This window comes from Dermacentor albipictus, chromosome 7 (genome assembly GCF_038994185.2).
Source record: "Dermacentor albipictus isolate Rhodes 1998 colony chromosome 7, USDA_Dalb.pri_finalv2, whole genome shotgun sequence".
In the NCBI taxonomy this organism is placed as follows: Eukaryota; Metazoa; Arthropoda; class Arachnida; order Ixodida; family Ixodidae; genus Dermacentor; species Dermacentor albipictus.
The window spans coordinates 125,414,909-125,433,974 of record NC_091827.1 but is presented as its reverse complement, the minus strand read 5'-3'; the positions used below and the strand labels follow the sequence as shown (position 1 = coordinate 125,433,974).

General features: G+C 46.1%; 1 protein-coding gene across 3 annotated transcripts in view; it reads left to right on the top strand.

Annotated features, from left to right (window-relative positions):
• The window catches only part of LOC135907093 (AP-5 complex subunit mu-1-like), a 206,472-nt gene that overhangs the window by 119,966 nt on the left and 67,440 nt on the right, over nt 1-19,066 (top strand). For all 3 annotated transcript variants that reach the window (XM_065438762.2, XM_065438763.2, XM_065438764.2), the window contains 2 exons: nt 9,323-9,485; nt 13,529-13,647. In XM_065438762.2, coding sequence (XP_065294834.2) covers nt 9,323-9,485; nt 13,529-13,647 — 282 coding nt within the window. The remainder of the gene's footprint in view (nt 1-9,322; nt 9,486-13,528; nt 13,648-19,066) is intronic.

The window sequence follows — 19,066 nt, the reverse complement described above, 5'->3', positions numbered from 1 at the left end:
CACTTTCTGATTATGAGGCATGCCGTAGTGGAAAACTCCGGAAGTTTTGACCACCTGGAGTTCATTAACGTGCACCTAAATCTAAGTACACGGGTGTTTTCGCATTTTGCCCCCATCGAAATGCGGCTGCCATGGCCGGGATTCGATCCCGCAGCTTTGTGCTCAGCAGCCTAACACCATAGCCACTGAGCAACCACGGCGGGTATTCAGACTTTCTGCTCGTGGTTGGCTGATACACTACAGTAGCTGCAATATTTGGTAATCAGATTGTAATACATTCAAGGCTTGTGGCCACAAAAGTTAGCTTATCAATAACATCATGAATAAGACAGTCTTTCACATACAAGGCCACCACGATTTGTAGTTCTGGTAACACCATTGTATGTGGAACAGTCTAATTGTATAAGACTCTCGTTCAGAGTGAGCCATGTTTTGGAAAGCAATATTACATCAAATTTCACAGTTAAGGAAACGAGGAATGTGCGGAGATCAGAAATTTTGTTTTTAATACTATGCGCATTTAAATGAAAAGCACTGAACTGCTTCCCAATATGCTGGGGCACTTCGTTAAAACTGACCGGATCATGGTAATGACAACTGTCAAATAAATCCATTTCTTAGCAGATTGGGCTATGCAGAAGTGTTGAATTTGATACTTAGTGACACATTTTGTCCAAATCATTGCGTTCAGCAAATCTCAGCACCTTCGATGATTCTGTTTTCCTGGCAAGAATTTTGCCATTGTTTGTCCACACGTGCTTCCATCCAACCTCACGCTTCTTAGCTATAGCAGCACCCAGAAGTTGTTTCCCAAGCTGGGTTATGTTTTCGTTGACAGATATAGGACTGGTGGACTGGAAGCGAATGTGGTTAGCACAAAGATGTGCTATCTTGGCTTTAGCCAGAATAGCCTTTCATTTTTCTTGGCGAACAGAGCATACAATGATATTCTTCACATCAGGATGCTTAGTTCCTATTCTGTGACATCAATATCTGTGGAAGTGATGGGTTCCCCAACTGCTGTGCAAATTTTCTGGACTACTTTAGAAGTATCACCTTGATTGGGCACACTCTTGATTTCAAGCTTGTTTGTTGGGGTATACACCTCCAAACCTTCAACTTTCATGCGTAATTTCTTTGTTTTCATCACAAGATATTGTTAGCCTTCGATGCTTCTGTGAGTTCTTTTTGCAGCGACTTTATCTCTTCCATGCGGGGCTTAATGTCATCACAGGCTGCACTACTATTGTCCACACTTTTCCTAAAGTCACGAAATTCCTTCCGTATTTCTAGCTGAAAGACGTCTAGCACCTTACTCATCCTTCAACAAAACAACAATAAAGAGACACAAAAGGGGGCAATGGTGTTAAGTCGCAGTGCTATCAATAATATCATCATCATCATCGCCATCATCATTGCCATCATCATCATGATTTTCGTTTTCACCACTGGATACACAAGGTGAAAAAGGGAGAGCTGGAAAAAAAGCCGGAATTTCCTTGGCTTGACAAAGCTCCGGTCTCCCAGACATGCACAGTAGCGGCTGATGTATCAATAAAATCGTGCATAAAGTGTGGACTATAACACAAGTACATGTAGATACTTTCATGTTATTGCATACAAACTAGTTATAATACAGTTCTGTAAAATAACTCCCAGTATACAATTACAATCTGTTATCTTGCATATTATTTGACACAGACCATATATCATAAGAATGCAGAAGCAATATGTATACATATATAGATACATATATATATACACACACATACACACATAGATATAACAAATTTCACAGAAGTGTACAATAGAGACAAGTTACGATCAGGAAATGCTCTTTTCTTAAGAAATTATTTTACATACTTTCAAATATTTATGTGCATCTATGTTAAAGGAATAGAAAAAATAGAAAAATAAAATCTAATTAAGATGAAGCAATGAATCCTCACCTGCGTACGGAGAATACTCATTAGTGACATGAATCTTGTGAGCACTGCTGCCAAACACCATATGCCAAACAAGCATGAAATATTACCCATAACTGTGTCCGTGAAATACATTACAACTATTCATCCCATGCTACTCACACAGAAGTTTCTTTTTGAAAAACATAAAAACACTGCATTAGCGGAGGTCTGTCTGCAATGGTTGCTCGGAATCACGCCCATGCTTCACCTACGTGCCACCTTTCACGACCTCCCATTTAGCGAGGCAGTCACGCTACGCATCGCTGTGTTTGCAACGTGCCACACGATACAGATTGTTCGTGCCACCCAATATATTGCGAAGTGAAAACACATATACAGCTGTGCTCAATTTTGCATTAGGGAGTATTGTAATCGTCGGTTAATTTTTTAATAGTGATAAAATTTTATTATTCGCAAGCCTGCTTAGTGGAGTCTGAGTAGTCAAGATTACTGATTTGATGAGTGACCTTTTGTAAAAGCAATACATTTCACTAGCATGTCCGAGTTGTTGCCAGCCAGACAAGACTTCAGTCATTTATTCCTGTAGCAAAAAGCGCATAATGAATATTAGGCTTAATTTTTTATGACAAGAATGGACGACAAGAAATTGCTCCTGTAGATAATGCAAGGGTTTTGCATAACCACTTGACATGCGAATCCCATGTATGGCCAGATGTGAGCATTACCAAAGTATTGCGCATGTTTTGGCAGTTAAAATTTTTTCTCCACAGCACCATAAGGGCTGTTAAAGTTGAATAATTTGATTTTTCTTGCTCAGGATAGCATCACTGTTGTTTTTGTGGGATTAATTTTTAATATTTTTGACTGGGACCACGATAAAAGTTTTTCAAGTACTTGATTGCACTTTATCACCAACTGTTTTGTGTCTCCACCAGGTAGTATGACTGTACAGTCACCAGCATCGCAGATGTTGCATTTAGTATGAGGAAATATTTTGTTGAAAATAATCAATTTGCAAAGTCACAAAGCTGTTGATGATGCTTAGGCAAGTGCTATGCACCATGCTTGCAGATCTTGTAGACACTAGTGCCAGAGCTTTTTGTAGCACAAGGGGTGTGCTCCATCGTGACTTCCGAATGGCCAACTGGAAGCAGAAAGTGTCATCTGCTTAAATGCGTATTACATCCAACCAATGCATGTTAGGCCGCTCATCTCTCGAACAGGAAGAATGGACGGCGTAGGGCTGCATGATTGTTTTGTATATACTTTTGAAGTGCCGCTAGTTGCACGTGCGTTTTGTGAATGGAGAAGCGTCCACCCCCCAGCGCCTCGGGCGGCAAACGATTCTGTTTGTGAGGGGTCGGACGGCCCGCGTGGTGTCGGTAACGAGCCGAGGCGCGCGCCGCCGCGGGGGGCGCGGTGCAGAGGCGCAAAACGGATTCGGAGCAAATGCTTTTGCGCGGGCTTTGTTGACATTCCGCCGATGGTCATAATAGGGCCACGCGGACAAGGCTCGAGCGGGACGGTTGTATACGCGACGTTGTGGCGCCGGCTCTTGAGTCCCCTGCTAATTGGAGACGCAGCTGCTAGCAATGTTGACCACGTCTGGCGCGTACGGAGTGGGGGGTTCGCGCCCCTCGCATTCGGACGGCAGCCACGTGCATCTTGTTTTGAGCGCTGGGGAGAGCCCGCTTTGTGTCGTGTTGCAACATGCAGTGCGCGCCGTAGAGAGGGGCGCGGCGTCGTTTGAAGAGCACCCGAGTCCGGATGCCGCCAGCGGTAATTAGTTTTCTACCAGGAAAAACCTTGAGGGGGACTACGGTACGCGGTGTTGGGACACCAGCGCCCGAGCCCCCCTGGCTGGCTAGAAACGCCGCTGAGGTGCGAGATGGCCTCAATAAATCATGCATGCCTGGCGTGTTTGACGAGGCCGTCACTGACCACGTGGAAATAGGAGGGGGAGAGGAAGATGTGGGAAGAGGGAAAACAGGGTGGTTTTCCAATAGATTCACTTATGAGAGTAAGCCCATCCCTTTGGGTTGTGGCTTAAGAAACTGTCAACTCTCATTGGCAATTGCTTCCGTGGGATGGGCTAACGACCCTACCGCCCTTTTTCTTTGTCTCTTTCCCCTATAACAACCGAGACGAGGTGCTTGTTCCTCAGTCTAGGCTGTAATCACTGAACCTGATAGAACAGTAAGACTCCGTACGATGCAACGCTAGTCTGGGCCGTAACCACTTAGTGGTAGAACAGTGAGACTCGGTTGGTCGTATGTAATGACAGTTGTCCTAGGCTCTAACTTAAGAAAAGTAGAAGAGTAAGGCGCTGTTTACTTGTGTGTTTTGTATCAGTGTTCTTTTGCTCACTCTGTATTTGACTGTGTAAATATTTCCGTTACAATATATCTTCAAGTTTTGTTACCTCCAACCTGCCTCCTGCTTCATCAACGCCGATAAACACCTTGAAGAGACTTTGGTCGACTTCAAGGAGAAAAGAACAACAATCGAGAAAAGCTTAACTGGCGCAGTCGACAGGATCGGCGAACTCTACAACATCGAATCCTGGACCAGTGGTGAAGGGATCAAGTCATCCAACGAGCACCTCCTGCACCTTTGAGAAGATCCCACAGCAGCCAAGCCCGGCACCGTGGAGGAGATCCGAAAACGACAGTGCATTCAGCAAAGGGTGAGCAGGATTTCTTGCGTCTTTCTCAAGTTGGCATGGCAGTTGATGTGTAGAGCAAATGGTGAGGACACGCGGGGGCGCAGAGACAATGGAGTCTAATGGAGTTGAGGGTGCGACGGTGGCGGAAATGGATCGGAATCGGGAGTTATCAAATGACGATAGGCTAAATTCCGATAAGTCAAATGAAATGAGAGAACCCAGTCAGAGCCAGGAATTTTCGCAGCAGGCATCTCAGCCTTTGCAAATTCCGAATGATACAAGAACGCTTGAGCTTGAAATTCAAAGGCTCAATGCTCAGACTACCTGTATACAGCTTCAGATTGAGTACGAAAGGCTGTTGCAGGCAAGGACGAATGCTGAACGTCTCAATGGCACGTCGTCCAGCGCTGAGTCGGAGCGGGGCGATCGGAGGCGAATGGGCTTCGACTCCGTCGAGCAATGCGCTAAATTGCTGAAAGGGTTCCGCCTGCCGTGTGACGCGGATGTACCCTTATGGTTTGAGGAGGTAGAAAGACTTTTTGCTACTTACGGGGTACCGTATGAGAGTCGCGTGCATTTAGTCATGCCAGCTCTAACTGAGCGCGTTCGCTACCTACTGCGTAACCTCAACCAGGAAGAGAGTACAGATTACGAGTCAGTTAAACAGGCAGTGTTGATGGAACTGAAGCTTTCTCCGGCAGAGTATCTGCAAAGGTTTGAGAGAGCAGTGAAGCGGAAGGAGGAAACGTGGTCACAGTTCGCGTCGCGAGTGAAAACGTATTTTTCCTACTACCTTCAAGTAAGAGGAGCCGACACTGTAGAAGTGATGGCAGAACTCATGGTTGCGGATCGTATAAAAGCGGGCCTTAGTATAGAGGGTCTGGAGTACGTGAGGCTACGAGAAGGCGAGGAATGGCTTAAGCCACCTGAGATTGCCAAAGTACTGCAAACTTTGGAACAAGCGAAAGGTAAAGGATATGCCTCAAAGCCATCAGCGGCAGAGATGGGGCAAAAGCCGACGCTAGTGGCGAAAAGCGCCCTAAAGTGCCACGTATGTCACAGCTCAGGCCATTTCGCTAAGGATTGCCCGAAGTCTAGTGACAAGGGAAACCAGCCAAAGAAGGCTACCGAGCCAAGGCCGAGGGCACAAAGGGTGGTGATATCCGACGAGACGGGAAGGGCGATACCTGATGGAGTCCTTACTGCAAAGGTAGAGGCCTTGAAACACAAAGGTGAAGGCATGACTAACCTACAGTTGATCCCGATCTCATGCGGAACCGTATCCACAGATGCGATTCTAGATACGGGGAGTGAAATAACTGTCATACGCGAGAGTCTCCTTCCGAAAAGTATAGTGGAGCCATCAGGCACAGTAAGATTGGTGTCTGCATTTGGTAAAACTATTGAGGCAAAGCTAGCAACGTTGCCGGTAAAGTTAAATAGCCCGCAAATGGCGGCGGAGCCCCAGAACATTGACCTACTCTGCGCGTTGACTAATGAGCTCGTCGAGGGCACAGATTGTTTGTTGACCAAGGAAGATTGGGAACATTTATTCAAGGCCAGCAGCTCTCTGGAATCCATTGTAGCACCGGCCGAGCCTGCTCAGAGGATAGAGCGATCAAATGAGAAAGCCGAGGCAGTAGCCTGCAATGTTACTTTGGAGGAGGAAGGTGTTTCTGGAGAAGTTGAGCTAATTGATGAAGAGAGGGATGCGTCAATAAGCCAGAGAGAAGAGTTCCGCAGATGGCAGCTAGCTGACGCTACCTTAAAGAAAGGTTGGGAAGATGCTCGGAGTGGGAAATCCGGCATGTTCGTCTCTGATGGACTCTTACACCACTGGGACTCAATAGTAGGCACCCGAGTGAGACAACTAGTTGTTCCCAAAGACAAGCGCAGTGAGGTGATGCGTTTAGCTCATGAGTCACTATGCGGAGGGCACCTAGGGCCAAGGAAAACTAAAGTGCGTATTAGGTGTAATTTTTTTTGGCCTGGCATGGAGAAGGAGGTATTAGAGCATTGTCGTTCGTGCCATGATTGTCAAATTCGCTCTGACAGGCGTCGCACGGACAGAGTACCTATAACTCCTCCCACTAGGCCAAATCACCCTTTTCAAATTGTCAGTACAGACATCATTGGACCCTTAGACAGACCGTCAGCGAAAGGTCACAGGTACGCGCTTTGCTTGGTGAACATTTGCACAGGGTGGCCAGAGGTTGTCCCACTGCGTTCTTTGACAGCTAAGGCGACTTGCGACGCGTTGATTGAAATTTTCAGTCGCACTGGCGTTCCGGAAATGATCTGTTCCGACCAGGGCACTAATTTCAAATCACAGCTCACACAGTCGATGCTCGAGAAATTAGGTTGCGCACCAAGATTCTCAACCCCAGAACACGAAGAGAAAATAGCTGCAATTAAGAATGTGGCGACACCACGCACTAAAAAGGAGCTACGCAGCCTGCTAGGACTGTGCGGCTACTATCGCGAGTGCGTCCGAGAATGTGCAGAGGTGGCGAGCCCGCTCACGCGGTTAACAAAGAAGGGGGTACCCAATAGCATACCCTGGTCAGAGGAAGCTCAGACGGCGTTTAAGACACTGAAACAGTCCCTGTGCGAGGCCGTGGCGCTCAGCACTCCAGACCCATCTGAGCCCTACTGGCTTTTCACAGACGCGTCAGCTACGGCGGCGGGCGCTTGTTTGGCGCAAATGACAGCCGAGGGAAAGGAGGGGCCTATTGCCTTTGCCAGCCACCGCTTCACGCCGACTCAGACGCGATGGTCGACAATTGAGAGGGAAGCGTTTGCTATCATATGGGCCTTAAAGAAGTTTGACTACTGGCTTTTTGGTGCCGAGATAAACGTTGTTTCCGACCACAATCTATTGTCGTACCTTACAACTTCGACTCCACACGGGGCAAAATTGACAAGATGGGCGCTGGCTTTACAGCGATATCACGTGTCAGTGCGACATCGGAAGGGTGTCAGTAATGGTAACGCGGATGCTTTGTCCAGGCTTCACAACAGCTCATGGAAGCCAGCGTAATACTATAGTGCCATGCCAACTGGATGGGCGTGAATGTTCCTGCTCACTTGGCGCTGTATATTGCGGACTTTGTGAGTGCCGATTCAAGACCCAGAGACACTAGAGTGCTCTTACAGTTTGGAACTGCAATCGTGTGCTTAATAGTTTGATGACATGTATTGTGTATTTCTTTTTACTCTCTTCTTGCTTTGTTACTTGAAAGTGTTTGTTCTTGTGATGTAATTAGGCTAGGGTGTGGTTAGAATGTTCATTACGTAATCGCGGCAGTGATTTATCGTATCACTGAGCGAAAATCAGCCCAGTATACTCTTTAGGGGGAACGTGTTAGGCCGCTCATCTCTCGAACAGGAAGAATGGACGGCGTAGGGCTGCATGATTGTTTTGTATATACTTTTGAAGTGCCGCTAGTTGCACGTGCGTTTTGTGAATGGAGAAGCGTCCACCCCCCAGCGCCTCGGGCGGCAAACGATTCTGTTTGTGAGGGGTCGGACGGCCCGCGTGGTGTCGGTAACGAGCCGAGGCGCGCGCCGCCGCGGGGGGCGCGGTGCAGAGGCGCAAAACGGATTCGGAGCAAATGCTTTTGCGCGGGCTTTGTTGACATTCCGCCGATGGTCATAATAGGGCCACGCGGACAAGGCTCGAGCGGGACGGTTGTATACGCGACGTTGTGGCGCCGGCTCTTGAGTCCCCTGCTAATTGGAGACGCAGCTGCTAGCAATGTTGACCACGTCTGGCGCGTACGGAGTGGGGGGTTCGCGCCCCTCGCATTCGGACGGCAGCCACGTGCATCTTGTTTTGAGCGCTGGGGAGAGCCCGCTTTGTGTCGTGTTGCAACATGCAGTGCGCGCCGTAGAGAGGGGCGCGGCGTCGTTTGAAGAGCACCCGAGTCCGGATGCCGCCAGCGGTAATTAGTTTTCTACCAGGAAAAACCTTGAGGGGGACTACGGTACGCGGTGTTGGGACACCAGCGCCCGAGCCCCCCTGGCTGGCTAGAAACGCCGCTGAGGTGCGAGATGGCCTCAATAAATCATGCATGCCTGGCGTGTTTGACGAGGCCGTCACTGACCACGTGGAAATAGGAGGGGGAGAGGAAGATGTGGGAAGAGGGAAAACAGGGTGGTTTTCCAATAGATTCACTTATGAGAGTAAGCCCATCCCTTTGGGTTGTGGCTTAAGAAACTGTCAACTCTCATTGGCAATTGCTTCCGTGGGATGGGCTAACGACCCTACCGCCCTTTTTCTTTGTCTCTTTCCCCTATAACAACCGAGACGAGGTGCTTGTTCCTCAGTCTAGGCTGTAATCACTAAACCTGATAGAACAGTAAGACTCCGTACGATGCAACGCTAGTCTGGGCCGTAACCACTTAGTGGTAGAACAGTGAGACTCGGTTGGTCGTATGTAGTGACAGTTGTCCTAGGCTCTAACTTAAGAGAAAGTAGAAGAGTAAGGCGCTGTTCACCTATGTGTTTTGCATCAGTGTTCTTTCGCTAACTCTGTATTTGACTGTGTAAATATTTCCGTTACAATATATCTTCAAGTTTTGTTACCTCCAACCTGCCTCCTGCTTCATCAACGCCGATAAACACCTTGAAGAGACTTTGGTCGACTTCAAGGAGAAAAGAACAATCAACAACAAAGAAACTTAACTATGCAGTTGATTGCTTCAAGTGCCGTTGTGTTGACTGCAGTGTGAGCGACCCGATGTGAGCCCCACAGCCCAGGTGTCGGGAACCCTGCGGGTACATGCAGAGCTGGAATGCCGGGAACTCTCGCTTAGCTTGGCTTCCAGTGAGACGCTGTCACCCACACTGGCGGCTGGCGTGCGGCTCACCACCCACCAAGGTGCACAAGGTGAGAGTACCGGGGGAGGCCCGAGTGGCCACATGACTGAGCATGCACCTGCACATAACCCCCACTGGCTCACTGGGAAGTGCTTATGAGAAGAAAAAGGAAGGAAAAATATATGCAGGTCCAACTCACACGTTGAAATTTGTGTGAAGCGAAGCTTTCATGAAATGGTTGATTGTGTGCTATGCAGCTAAATGCAATGTGTAATCTCACGTAACGTTTATGTTCTTGCACTACACAGTTCAAAAGCTATGCCATAATGCCATAATGAAGAAAGCTTCATTTTAAAACCTGTATAGTATCATCTGTGTACCAAGTATAGAAATAAATTAAGGGAAAAATCAGACATCCACCCATTTGTAGCAATTACTACAAAGGAAACCCGTATGGGTTCCTCGAAAGAAAAGCCTTGCAGTTGAAGAAAAATTTGTCCCGGTCCGGGACTCAAACTCGGAACCACCGCTTTTCCAGGGCGGCCGTGCCGCCATCTGAGCGAACCAGGCAGCTAGCAGATAGCAGGGCGAAGTTGAATTTGTCAACAACTCGAAGCAAAGGCAAGAGTTTGATGTAATAGTTATGCAGAAACCTGCTAGGTGGAGAGAAGTAATTATTAATAAACCTTGGTGGTTTCCGCAGAACTATTACGTCAAATATGAAAATGAAAGGGCTTACCAACTTCACCGTCAAACAGTACTGTGGGTGCCAGATATCCTTGATTCAGATGCTCTTGCAACCCATGCACATTATATTTAAACAATATTCTGAGACCTGGAGAATCTTTCCAAAAATATGCACAACACTACAATGCAGAGAAGGCTGCCTTATAATACAAGTGCAAACCAACACATTATCTCCACCTGCTAGACTCTGCTGTGTCTGGGATTCAGTGCACTTGTCACCTCCCAAAACATAGACACAGTGGGCAGTATCCCGATGCAGAACACGCACTATGGCACTGCTGTCTCAAAATCCGCCCACTGTGTGCTAGGTGACTGACTCCAACACAGGATCAACACTTCTTTGCTGTGTTCATCAGAATCGACACTGGTGAACACACCAAATGATGCTGTGGACTGTATGATCATACGTTAAAATCTTGTCTCTTTCTCTTTCACTGTTTCTTCACGGGGTTTGTCTTTTCACTGGCATTTGGAAAACACTCCGACTAGGTCGCAAGTCAAATCTCCCGTGGCTTTTGTACCAGCTTTGTCTTCAGCGGGCTTTCAGTTACTTCATCACAGATGCTTAATTACACTGTTTAGAAGTTTCTCACGTCAGAATATTTGCACTACACACCTTATGAGCTTAATCTACTCTACTCCAAACCTTAAGTTTATATCTTCCCATGAAAGCCTGAGAACTGCTTAGTGTGTTGGCTAAATTAGTGTGGCGTTACTTTTTATTGCATAGACTTCGTACAGACAAATCCAGTTTCTCGAGTCTTCACTGCTTGTTGAGGTCAAACGAAGATGACTATATCTCAAATCCTCTGTTTCTTATACAGTCGAACCCATTTATAGCAATATTCAAGTGCCATGAAAATTCCATTGTTATAACCGATGATTGTTATAACCGGGTTGCATAAAAACGAAGCAAAATAGGGTGATGGCAGAGGTGCTGTGCAAAATATTAAGTGCCCCGTTCCCGCCACCTTCCACCATGCGACTGCTGTTTGTGTTGACTCATTTTAACTTTTTAACTCTGCTTCCTGTGCACTCCGACAGTGTGTAACAAGCCACTGCTGTCAGTGTTCAAGAATGGCACTGCTATAACAACTGCAAAGAGGGGTCACGGAAGGCAAGTGACATGCGAGCTCCACCGAGGCATCATTTTGGTGGCCCCGAAAGGGGTCTTTTAAGAAATTCCGAGAAGGTTGCCGCAGCCGCTTCTAAGCTTCAGAAATCCAGAAGAAAGGTTGGGGTGAGATCACCACAAGCATCTCGCCACGTACTTCTCACTAGCTTGCACGAGAAAATCCCATGTCCGTCAGCCTTGCTTGCTTTATGCGAAGCTTGCCAATATCTTTCTCCAAGGCATCCAGGTGCTCCACGTAGTGCAGCAGAAGGTTACTTGTGAAAACGAAGCCCCTGAGGGACTGAATTGTCTGCAGGGCCTCCTGTGAGGACAATATTTGAGGCATCCTGCCCTACCGCGTCATTGCCGCTGTCGTCATTATTGTCGTCATCGCTATCCGATGCAAGAACATTCGTGACGCTCACCTCATCGGTTAGAAGTTCTGATGTTTCTAATGCAACCGCCATATGTAGAAGCTCTTCGAGTCCTGAAGCATCCTTGTCGACAGCGGACCAAAGTTCAGGCATAACTTCGTGAGTGGGAACTTCGCAGGCTTCATACAGGTCGTTCCTGCCTCGAACAAAGCATGCTTTCCTAAAGCAGTTCCGGACCATAGAAGCACTCACTTCGGACCACGCACCAAAGACAAACTGCACGGCCATCAGTAGATTGATTTTCAATTCTGGTTGCTCCTTACCTGTCTGTGTGGCCATGTCCATCAACAAGACTGACTTCTTCAGGACGCGGCTCTAATACATCACCTTAAGATTGGCAATCACACCGACGTCCATGGGCTGCAAGCCTGCTGTCATGTTTGGTGGCAGGAAAAAAACTTCCACGCTTGAGAGCTTAGGCATCGAGTGGTAGGCACTACAATTATCAAGGATGAGTGCCACTTTCCTGTTAGATCGCTCGCTACGTTGATCAAACTCCAAGATCTACTCGCGAAAAAGTTCTCGTGTCATCCATGCCTTGTGGTTGTGACGGTAGCGTACCGGTATGAAAGCAGCACATGAATATTTAAATTTTCCAATGAGAAATGCGGGACACTTGTCGCTCCTGTCCATGTTGGCACACAAAAAAACAGTGAGGCACAGCTTGCTGTTTTTGCCACCCTTACTTGTGTCTTCTTTGAGTGCATGCATCTTGGACGTGAACATCTGAAAGAATAGTCCCGTTTCGTTGCCATTATACCCGTCAGTGTCAGCGTAGTTGTCGAGGATGCGGGCGGCATTTCCTCCACCCACTTCTGCTTCACCTTTGTGGCCAGAATTGGCCCAGTGATGGGCAAGTTCGTGGCACGGGCACCAAGAAACCACTCGTAGTAGACCTCTTCCACTACCTTATAGGCACCTTGTTGAACGCATTTGTGCCCATTGTCTAGCGTGCATTTCTTTTTGTCGAACTTCTGAGCGGAGTGGATGATAGTCGACACTGTCGATTGTGATGGTCCATACTTCTTGACCAAGTTAGGCACCATTTTACCGTCTTTTTAGTCCTGCATGATATTGCACTTCGTTTCCCAATCTATATCCGTGTGCTTTCTTTTCGCAGGCAACGTTATGCATTTCCGATGACCAACGGGTAGATCAGCCGTCTTCCGCTTCGGCAGCGTCAAATGAGGCAGAGAAACCACATGGCGGGGAACGTCTTTGGCGCAACCAATACTGACAATCACAAGCGGCTCACTCCGTTGGCTGAACTTCATACTGCGCAGTATGAAGGACTGGCTGGGTTGGCCAACGAGCATTCTGGGGGCGGTGCACTTGGCAAGGTCCATTCGTTGAAGGGTGGCGCAGCTTAGAGGTGTGGGCGCAGCCCATTCGTGTTTGGAGGGGTGGAAGGGCGAATGGGAAAGAGGCGCGCGCGGCTGGAGAACAGGTTCTATTGTATGAGCGTGCAGCAGCTGGAATTTCTAATTTTCTTCTTTTCAAGGATTTCTCGTTCCATTACCTTTCGGCACAAACACCCAGCAGCCAGACTTCATCGTTATAACCACTAATGCGGCATGGGGGCATTGTAGCAAGTGGGTTATTTCACCATATAAAACATACAAAAGTTGGCGGTGCAGCAGATTCTCATTGTTATAACCGATATATTGTTAAAAGCCGGTATTGTTATAAGTGGGTTCGACTGTACTAATGAAGGACAGTAGTCACTAAAACAACCGATGTGTGTAACCCACTCCTCTCTGCATTCATCACCTAGGTGCTCGAGGGAATGTGAAATAAATTAATGCAGTGCCCCTGCAGGTTCCACAACGTGGTGCATTCACATGAGCCCACCACCTACACACCCTGTTGAGGCTCTGCGCTACTTCCTGCCGCCGCCAGTTGCAGTGCCACCCATCTTGGGCCTGTACTCCATGAGGGTGGGTGGACTTGATACATTCTTTGCTTTGGCACTGTGGAGGAAGCAAAAAACAGAGGCCGAGTCAGCCCCACACGTGATCACGTGGCACAAATGCTTTAGTGTCTTGCACTATGCAATGGTTGCAACTGCAACGTGTGGCTGCTGCACTTGCACGTTGCAAAAAAGGCTATAATATGTATGTGTTGCATTGTGAATGGCTGAAGTTATGCGAACATATCGGGAGATGACGTGCACAGATCATTTGGCAAGGCACTGGAATGAGTGCATGTTGATTAAAACCTACCACGAGCCAAGCCTGCTGGGCCAAGTTCACTAAGCAAGGGTCACTTGTTGGGCTGGCTAGAGACAAAAGGACTTTGTGGAGATTTGTCTTGTGAAAGCAAATAATGAAGGCAATACATAAGCTCTCCCCTAAGTCATCTCCTTGTTCCATTATTGGCACAATGTTTGTTTACTAAATTTGCATGAGGCGTGGAGGACAGGAAAGATTAAAAAAAAAGAATGCTACAAGGTAGTGTCACGTGTTCATTTTGAAGCCTAGGTATAGAAGGTGTTAAAGGAGCTTCATTAGAAAAAGTTTGTCACCATGAGATAGACAAGTGATAACTCTTATAGCCCACTTTTATGCCCACTTTATGGCAGGCTCTTTGTAGAACCGATATGTGATGTAACTGCCCCGATAGAGTTACTGTAAGCAATTACAGTAGACAGCCAATAAAAGAAGCTCGAAATAATTAAGAAAATATGTTTCGTCTTATCAGAAGTCTATCTTAACAGAAGTTAACAAATGAAAGGAATTCACTACTCAAGTGTGCCCAAGTAGTAATGAATCATGTAGCACAATAAAAAAAAAAAATGTCTATTGCACTTGCATGATTCAGAACATTAGTCTATGGATTTTTATTTGAACCATAAAGTTGTTTTCCTTGCTGCTTTTTGCAAATCTCCATGCTATCTCAAAACTGACATTTAACCTATTTTGGTCAAACATCTTTCAGTGCCCTTATGTTGAGTCAACATATAAGGGTATTTGAGTAATTTTCAGCTGTATCATGTGTGAGCACCACTTGCTCTTGTGGCTCCTGGCCTGTGTCCTTGCCATCGTCATCAGTCATCGAGGGCACCGTGACGACCTCTTCAATTAATGTTTTTGTGGTGTTGTCAGCCCTGCATGTTTCCAGATTATGTTCGTTCATCTCTGGTTGTTGTTTATGTCCACAGAAACAGTTTGCTGAGAGTGTATGAATATATAAATTTTCAAATATGAATCGACTGTGAATTCCAATATTGGATAATGAATAAATATATTGAATAATGATATGCCAAAGAATTTATTGGCAGGTTTCCTTACTTTAGAAATTTGGAACATCATAATTATGTAGCAAAGTATAAAAAATAGATGTGTAAGCCATCTCAGTAAAAGCTTGTTTACTTGACCTGCATCATTAACTTGGTAAGTTAATTAAGTATCACCAACCTGTGCATTACCATACAGCATCAAATGCCCATCAACTCAATTAAATGCCTACTGATATTTCTTCATGTTCACACCTATGAATGATGAGCCACTCCACATGAGTTCCTAATGGAATGAAAATTTTTAGCAGTGTTCAATTAATTACATTGCCAACTAGAGTCAAAGTTATCTGAGTGTAGAGTGTACGGGGACATAATTACCATCAGCACACATTGGAAGGCAAATAACTGATCACAATAGCTGCTACTCACTCATAATCATATGGAGGTGTGATGTGTAATCACTCTGTAGCCAGCTTGTAAGTATGATTAACCTGATGGCCGTTTTTCTCTCTCTTTCTTTCTTTCCAAGCATAGTGTAGTCCCAAGTGTGTGTTTTGGAGTCTGAATTAAGTGACTGCTACATGTGGAGGTTGCGCCCTAAGACCGAACAGTGCATTGAAATAGTTTCAGAATAGTTCACATTTTAATTTGTGCTCAGTGTAAATGTATGAGAGGTACTCAAGGCAAACCCAGACTTCTTATTTTTCAGGATTATGTAACATGTTTGGATACGTGGAAGTCATGTCATTTCTTGAGGTAATCCCTCTTGGCACTGGTGCTCTTAGCCCAGTGTTTCAGCAGTGCATGAGTGCCAGCAGTACAGACAGATTTCTCCTTCCATTGTAGCCACGAGCGGACAGCCTGCTTAACCACGTCGTCCCTGCTCAACTGTTGGCCTCCCGTGAACTCCTATGGTCCAAACAAATGATAGTCATTTGGAATGAGGTCGAGACTCTACGGCAGATGTGGCAGTATGTCCCAACTGAGAATGTGCAAAATGCATATGGTGTGGTGCCCAGTATGCACACGTGCATTGTCCTGGATGAGGAGTGTGGCTGGGTTACTCAAACCAGGATGTCTCTTCATGAGCGCACTGTGTATACATGTTGGAGATCCTTCTGATGGTCTCACCACTTGGAAGAGTGAGTGAATGAAAACTTATTCAAAATGTATGGTAATTTGGGCGGGGTGGGGCCATAAGCACCCTGGCCTAGGTGACTGCCTCGAGTCCTTGGACATGGGCGGCTTCCTTGGCGTGCCGGACGGTGGCCCACAGGTGATCAATGAGGTCGTGGCTGGGCGAGGCCGCCTTCCAACATGCCCCTCGGTTCGAGACTGCCATGTCTACCCCGTCCATTGGGGACTCCTGGTTCTTGCTACCGGTGCATTCCCACAGCATGTGCTGCAGCGTTGCTCTGGCTTGGGAGAAGAATGAACATAAGTGATGCTGCATTCATCCAAGAAAATTGTTACCATGAATTTCCCCGCCAACTTAGACACTTAAAACTTTTGGTTTGGGGAGCCCATATGTTTCCGCTGTCCTGATGACTTTTGCTTATTCTGTAGTGAAATGGGGCAGCCATGTCTCAGTGCAGGTGATGACATGGCAAAGGAAGCTCTTGCCTTTCCTGTTAAAATGCTCTTTGAGCTTGATGCATCTATTTCACGAGCTGACAAGGCATTACTGCAGGGCTTTCACGGTTTAGATGCTCCACTTCCTGAATCTTGGGAACCAGTGAAGTGGTTGCAAAGCCTCCTTGTCCAGTATCGTCTTGTGCTGACGTCTGGCAATCTCAAAATAGTTTGCATCATTCGAATATTGTGCTTCAGCTTGCTCTCTTTTCATCATGCTGAGCTTTAAGTTCAATGTTCTAAGATTTCGCTCATCAGCAGACCATATTTACCATAACATTATCATGCACTGCGACAAACAACCACACTACACAAACAAGCCAAATACTATAGGACCACTCATACTTAGATTTCAAGAAAGATGCGTCGACTACAATATCCCTGCTGAAGCACTTTCTGTAATGCAAAGGCCAATTAGAATAGCTCCTTGAAAAGATTTCATGAAATTACTAGATTTTTCATGGACACATCTAAATAAACAAGATACACCTCATGAACACATACTACAGGAATTTCGCACAGTGAAAGACGTGTATGACACTTACACAGAATTTGATACAGATGACTCGAAGATGCCTATTTATGTCCAAAGTGGCGCAATTGACGGTAACTGGGAACATACAGTCAGCTTACCACAGATTGTGTCAGTTTTCACTGCTCAGTGTTATGTCTTATGGATGGCAGTATACAAGATTATAAATGCCAAACACAAAAAAAATCTATAATTTATACAGATTCTTTAAGTGCACTTACGGCCCTGCATGCACAATCGCAGTATGAACCAATCAGAGGTGACATCCTACACATACTAACACACCTAAGTAAAGACCAAACCATAAAAACCAGCTGGGTCCCAAGCCACATTGGGATCCTTACAAATGAAAAAGCAGATGAATGTGCAGCAAGGGCAAGAAATCTAAATGTTTCAAAAATTAACATACCTGTTAGGGACGGGATTCAAGCTGTTTGCAAGGCAGTACTGGGGAACTGGCAAAGCAAATGGCAATTGAAAGAGGATAATAAACTTCAACTCATTAATCCTGTCCTTGGGGAGTGGAAGACATGCTACCACCAGGAACGCCTCATCGAAGTAATTCTTTGTCTACTTCGTATAGGCCACATGTGAATCACACATAATTACTTATTGAGAGAGGAAGAACAACCAACATATGACAAATTGCCATGAACCGTTAACAGTAATACACATTATAGACGCGTGTCCACATCTCGAAACGTATAGACAAAGTACTTCCACGTATTGTACAAGTCACACACTCAGTTTCACCCATTGTTGATGTTAGGAGATGATGCACTGACAGCTCCAAGTGATGTGATGGGCTTTTTAGACGAAACAGATTTTTAAGATAAGCTTCAATTATTGCAGGGTATGCTGCATTTTAACAAGGAAGAAGTTTGGGCGTGTTGGTGGGATACGTACAAACTGGGATACATAGCGCAAGAAGGACACAGGGACAAGCAGGAACATGGGACGAGCGCTAACTTTCAACAATTGATTTATTGCAGCTGGTGAGCACATATATACTCACAGGGACACCACTGCAATAGACACACTGAAGGGAAGGATGAAAAGCAGTCATGTGACTACTATACCCGAAAATTCAAGCTCTTTCTTTGATAAAAGTATAGACGGCGTGCTAACGCAATCGTCACCTGCTCTGGCTATCTCAGCTGCTTCGACAATTTCCCTTGTAATCTTATTCCTGTGGCGATAGACAACAACAGTTTGTTTTAGGAGAGGGAAGCATGGTGCCTTCGCGTCACATTTTCCACAATGTGCATCCAGATGCCCATCTATTTTGTAACAAAGTGAAGAGCATCGCAATAGATGGGCATCTGGCTGCACATAGATGGGGATCTGGTGTGCCCTTGCGCCGATTTGTCGACTCTGATAGTTCCTACATGCGGCCTGAGAATCTGTGATTATTGTGAGTGGAGCATCGCACTCTATGCTTTCTCTTATAGCTAAGGTGATGGCTATCTTTTCGGCTTCTATAATGGTTGCTCAGGAAATCGAGCACAGGCTGTGATTTTACCTTTACAGTTTACAACAACTGCCACCATATTCTTTGCTTTGGCCCGATATGGTGAAGCATCCGTGAATCTTGCAGTGTCCAAGTACTTTGTTGTTTTGTCTATGTATTCTGCTCTAGTTCTTCCTGCATGCAATGTCGGATCCATTTTTTGTGTTATTGGTGATACCCCATATAAATCTCTAATCTGGCAGGATAGACCCTTGGTGTTTTGGTCTCAGTCAGCTCATGAAATGTATTATGGAGGCAGAGGGCTAGAAGCTTCTTATTTGAAGTGTTGCATGGCAGCTTCAGGGCTGTCTTATATGCCATCTTTATTATTTGATCACCCTTTTCTTCTTCCTTCCTATTCATGGTATGGTAAGGTAGGGAGTAAGTTAGTCTGCTAATGACCAGGTTTTTCACCACTCTGAGGGTGTCTTGTTCCCCCATCCC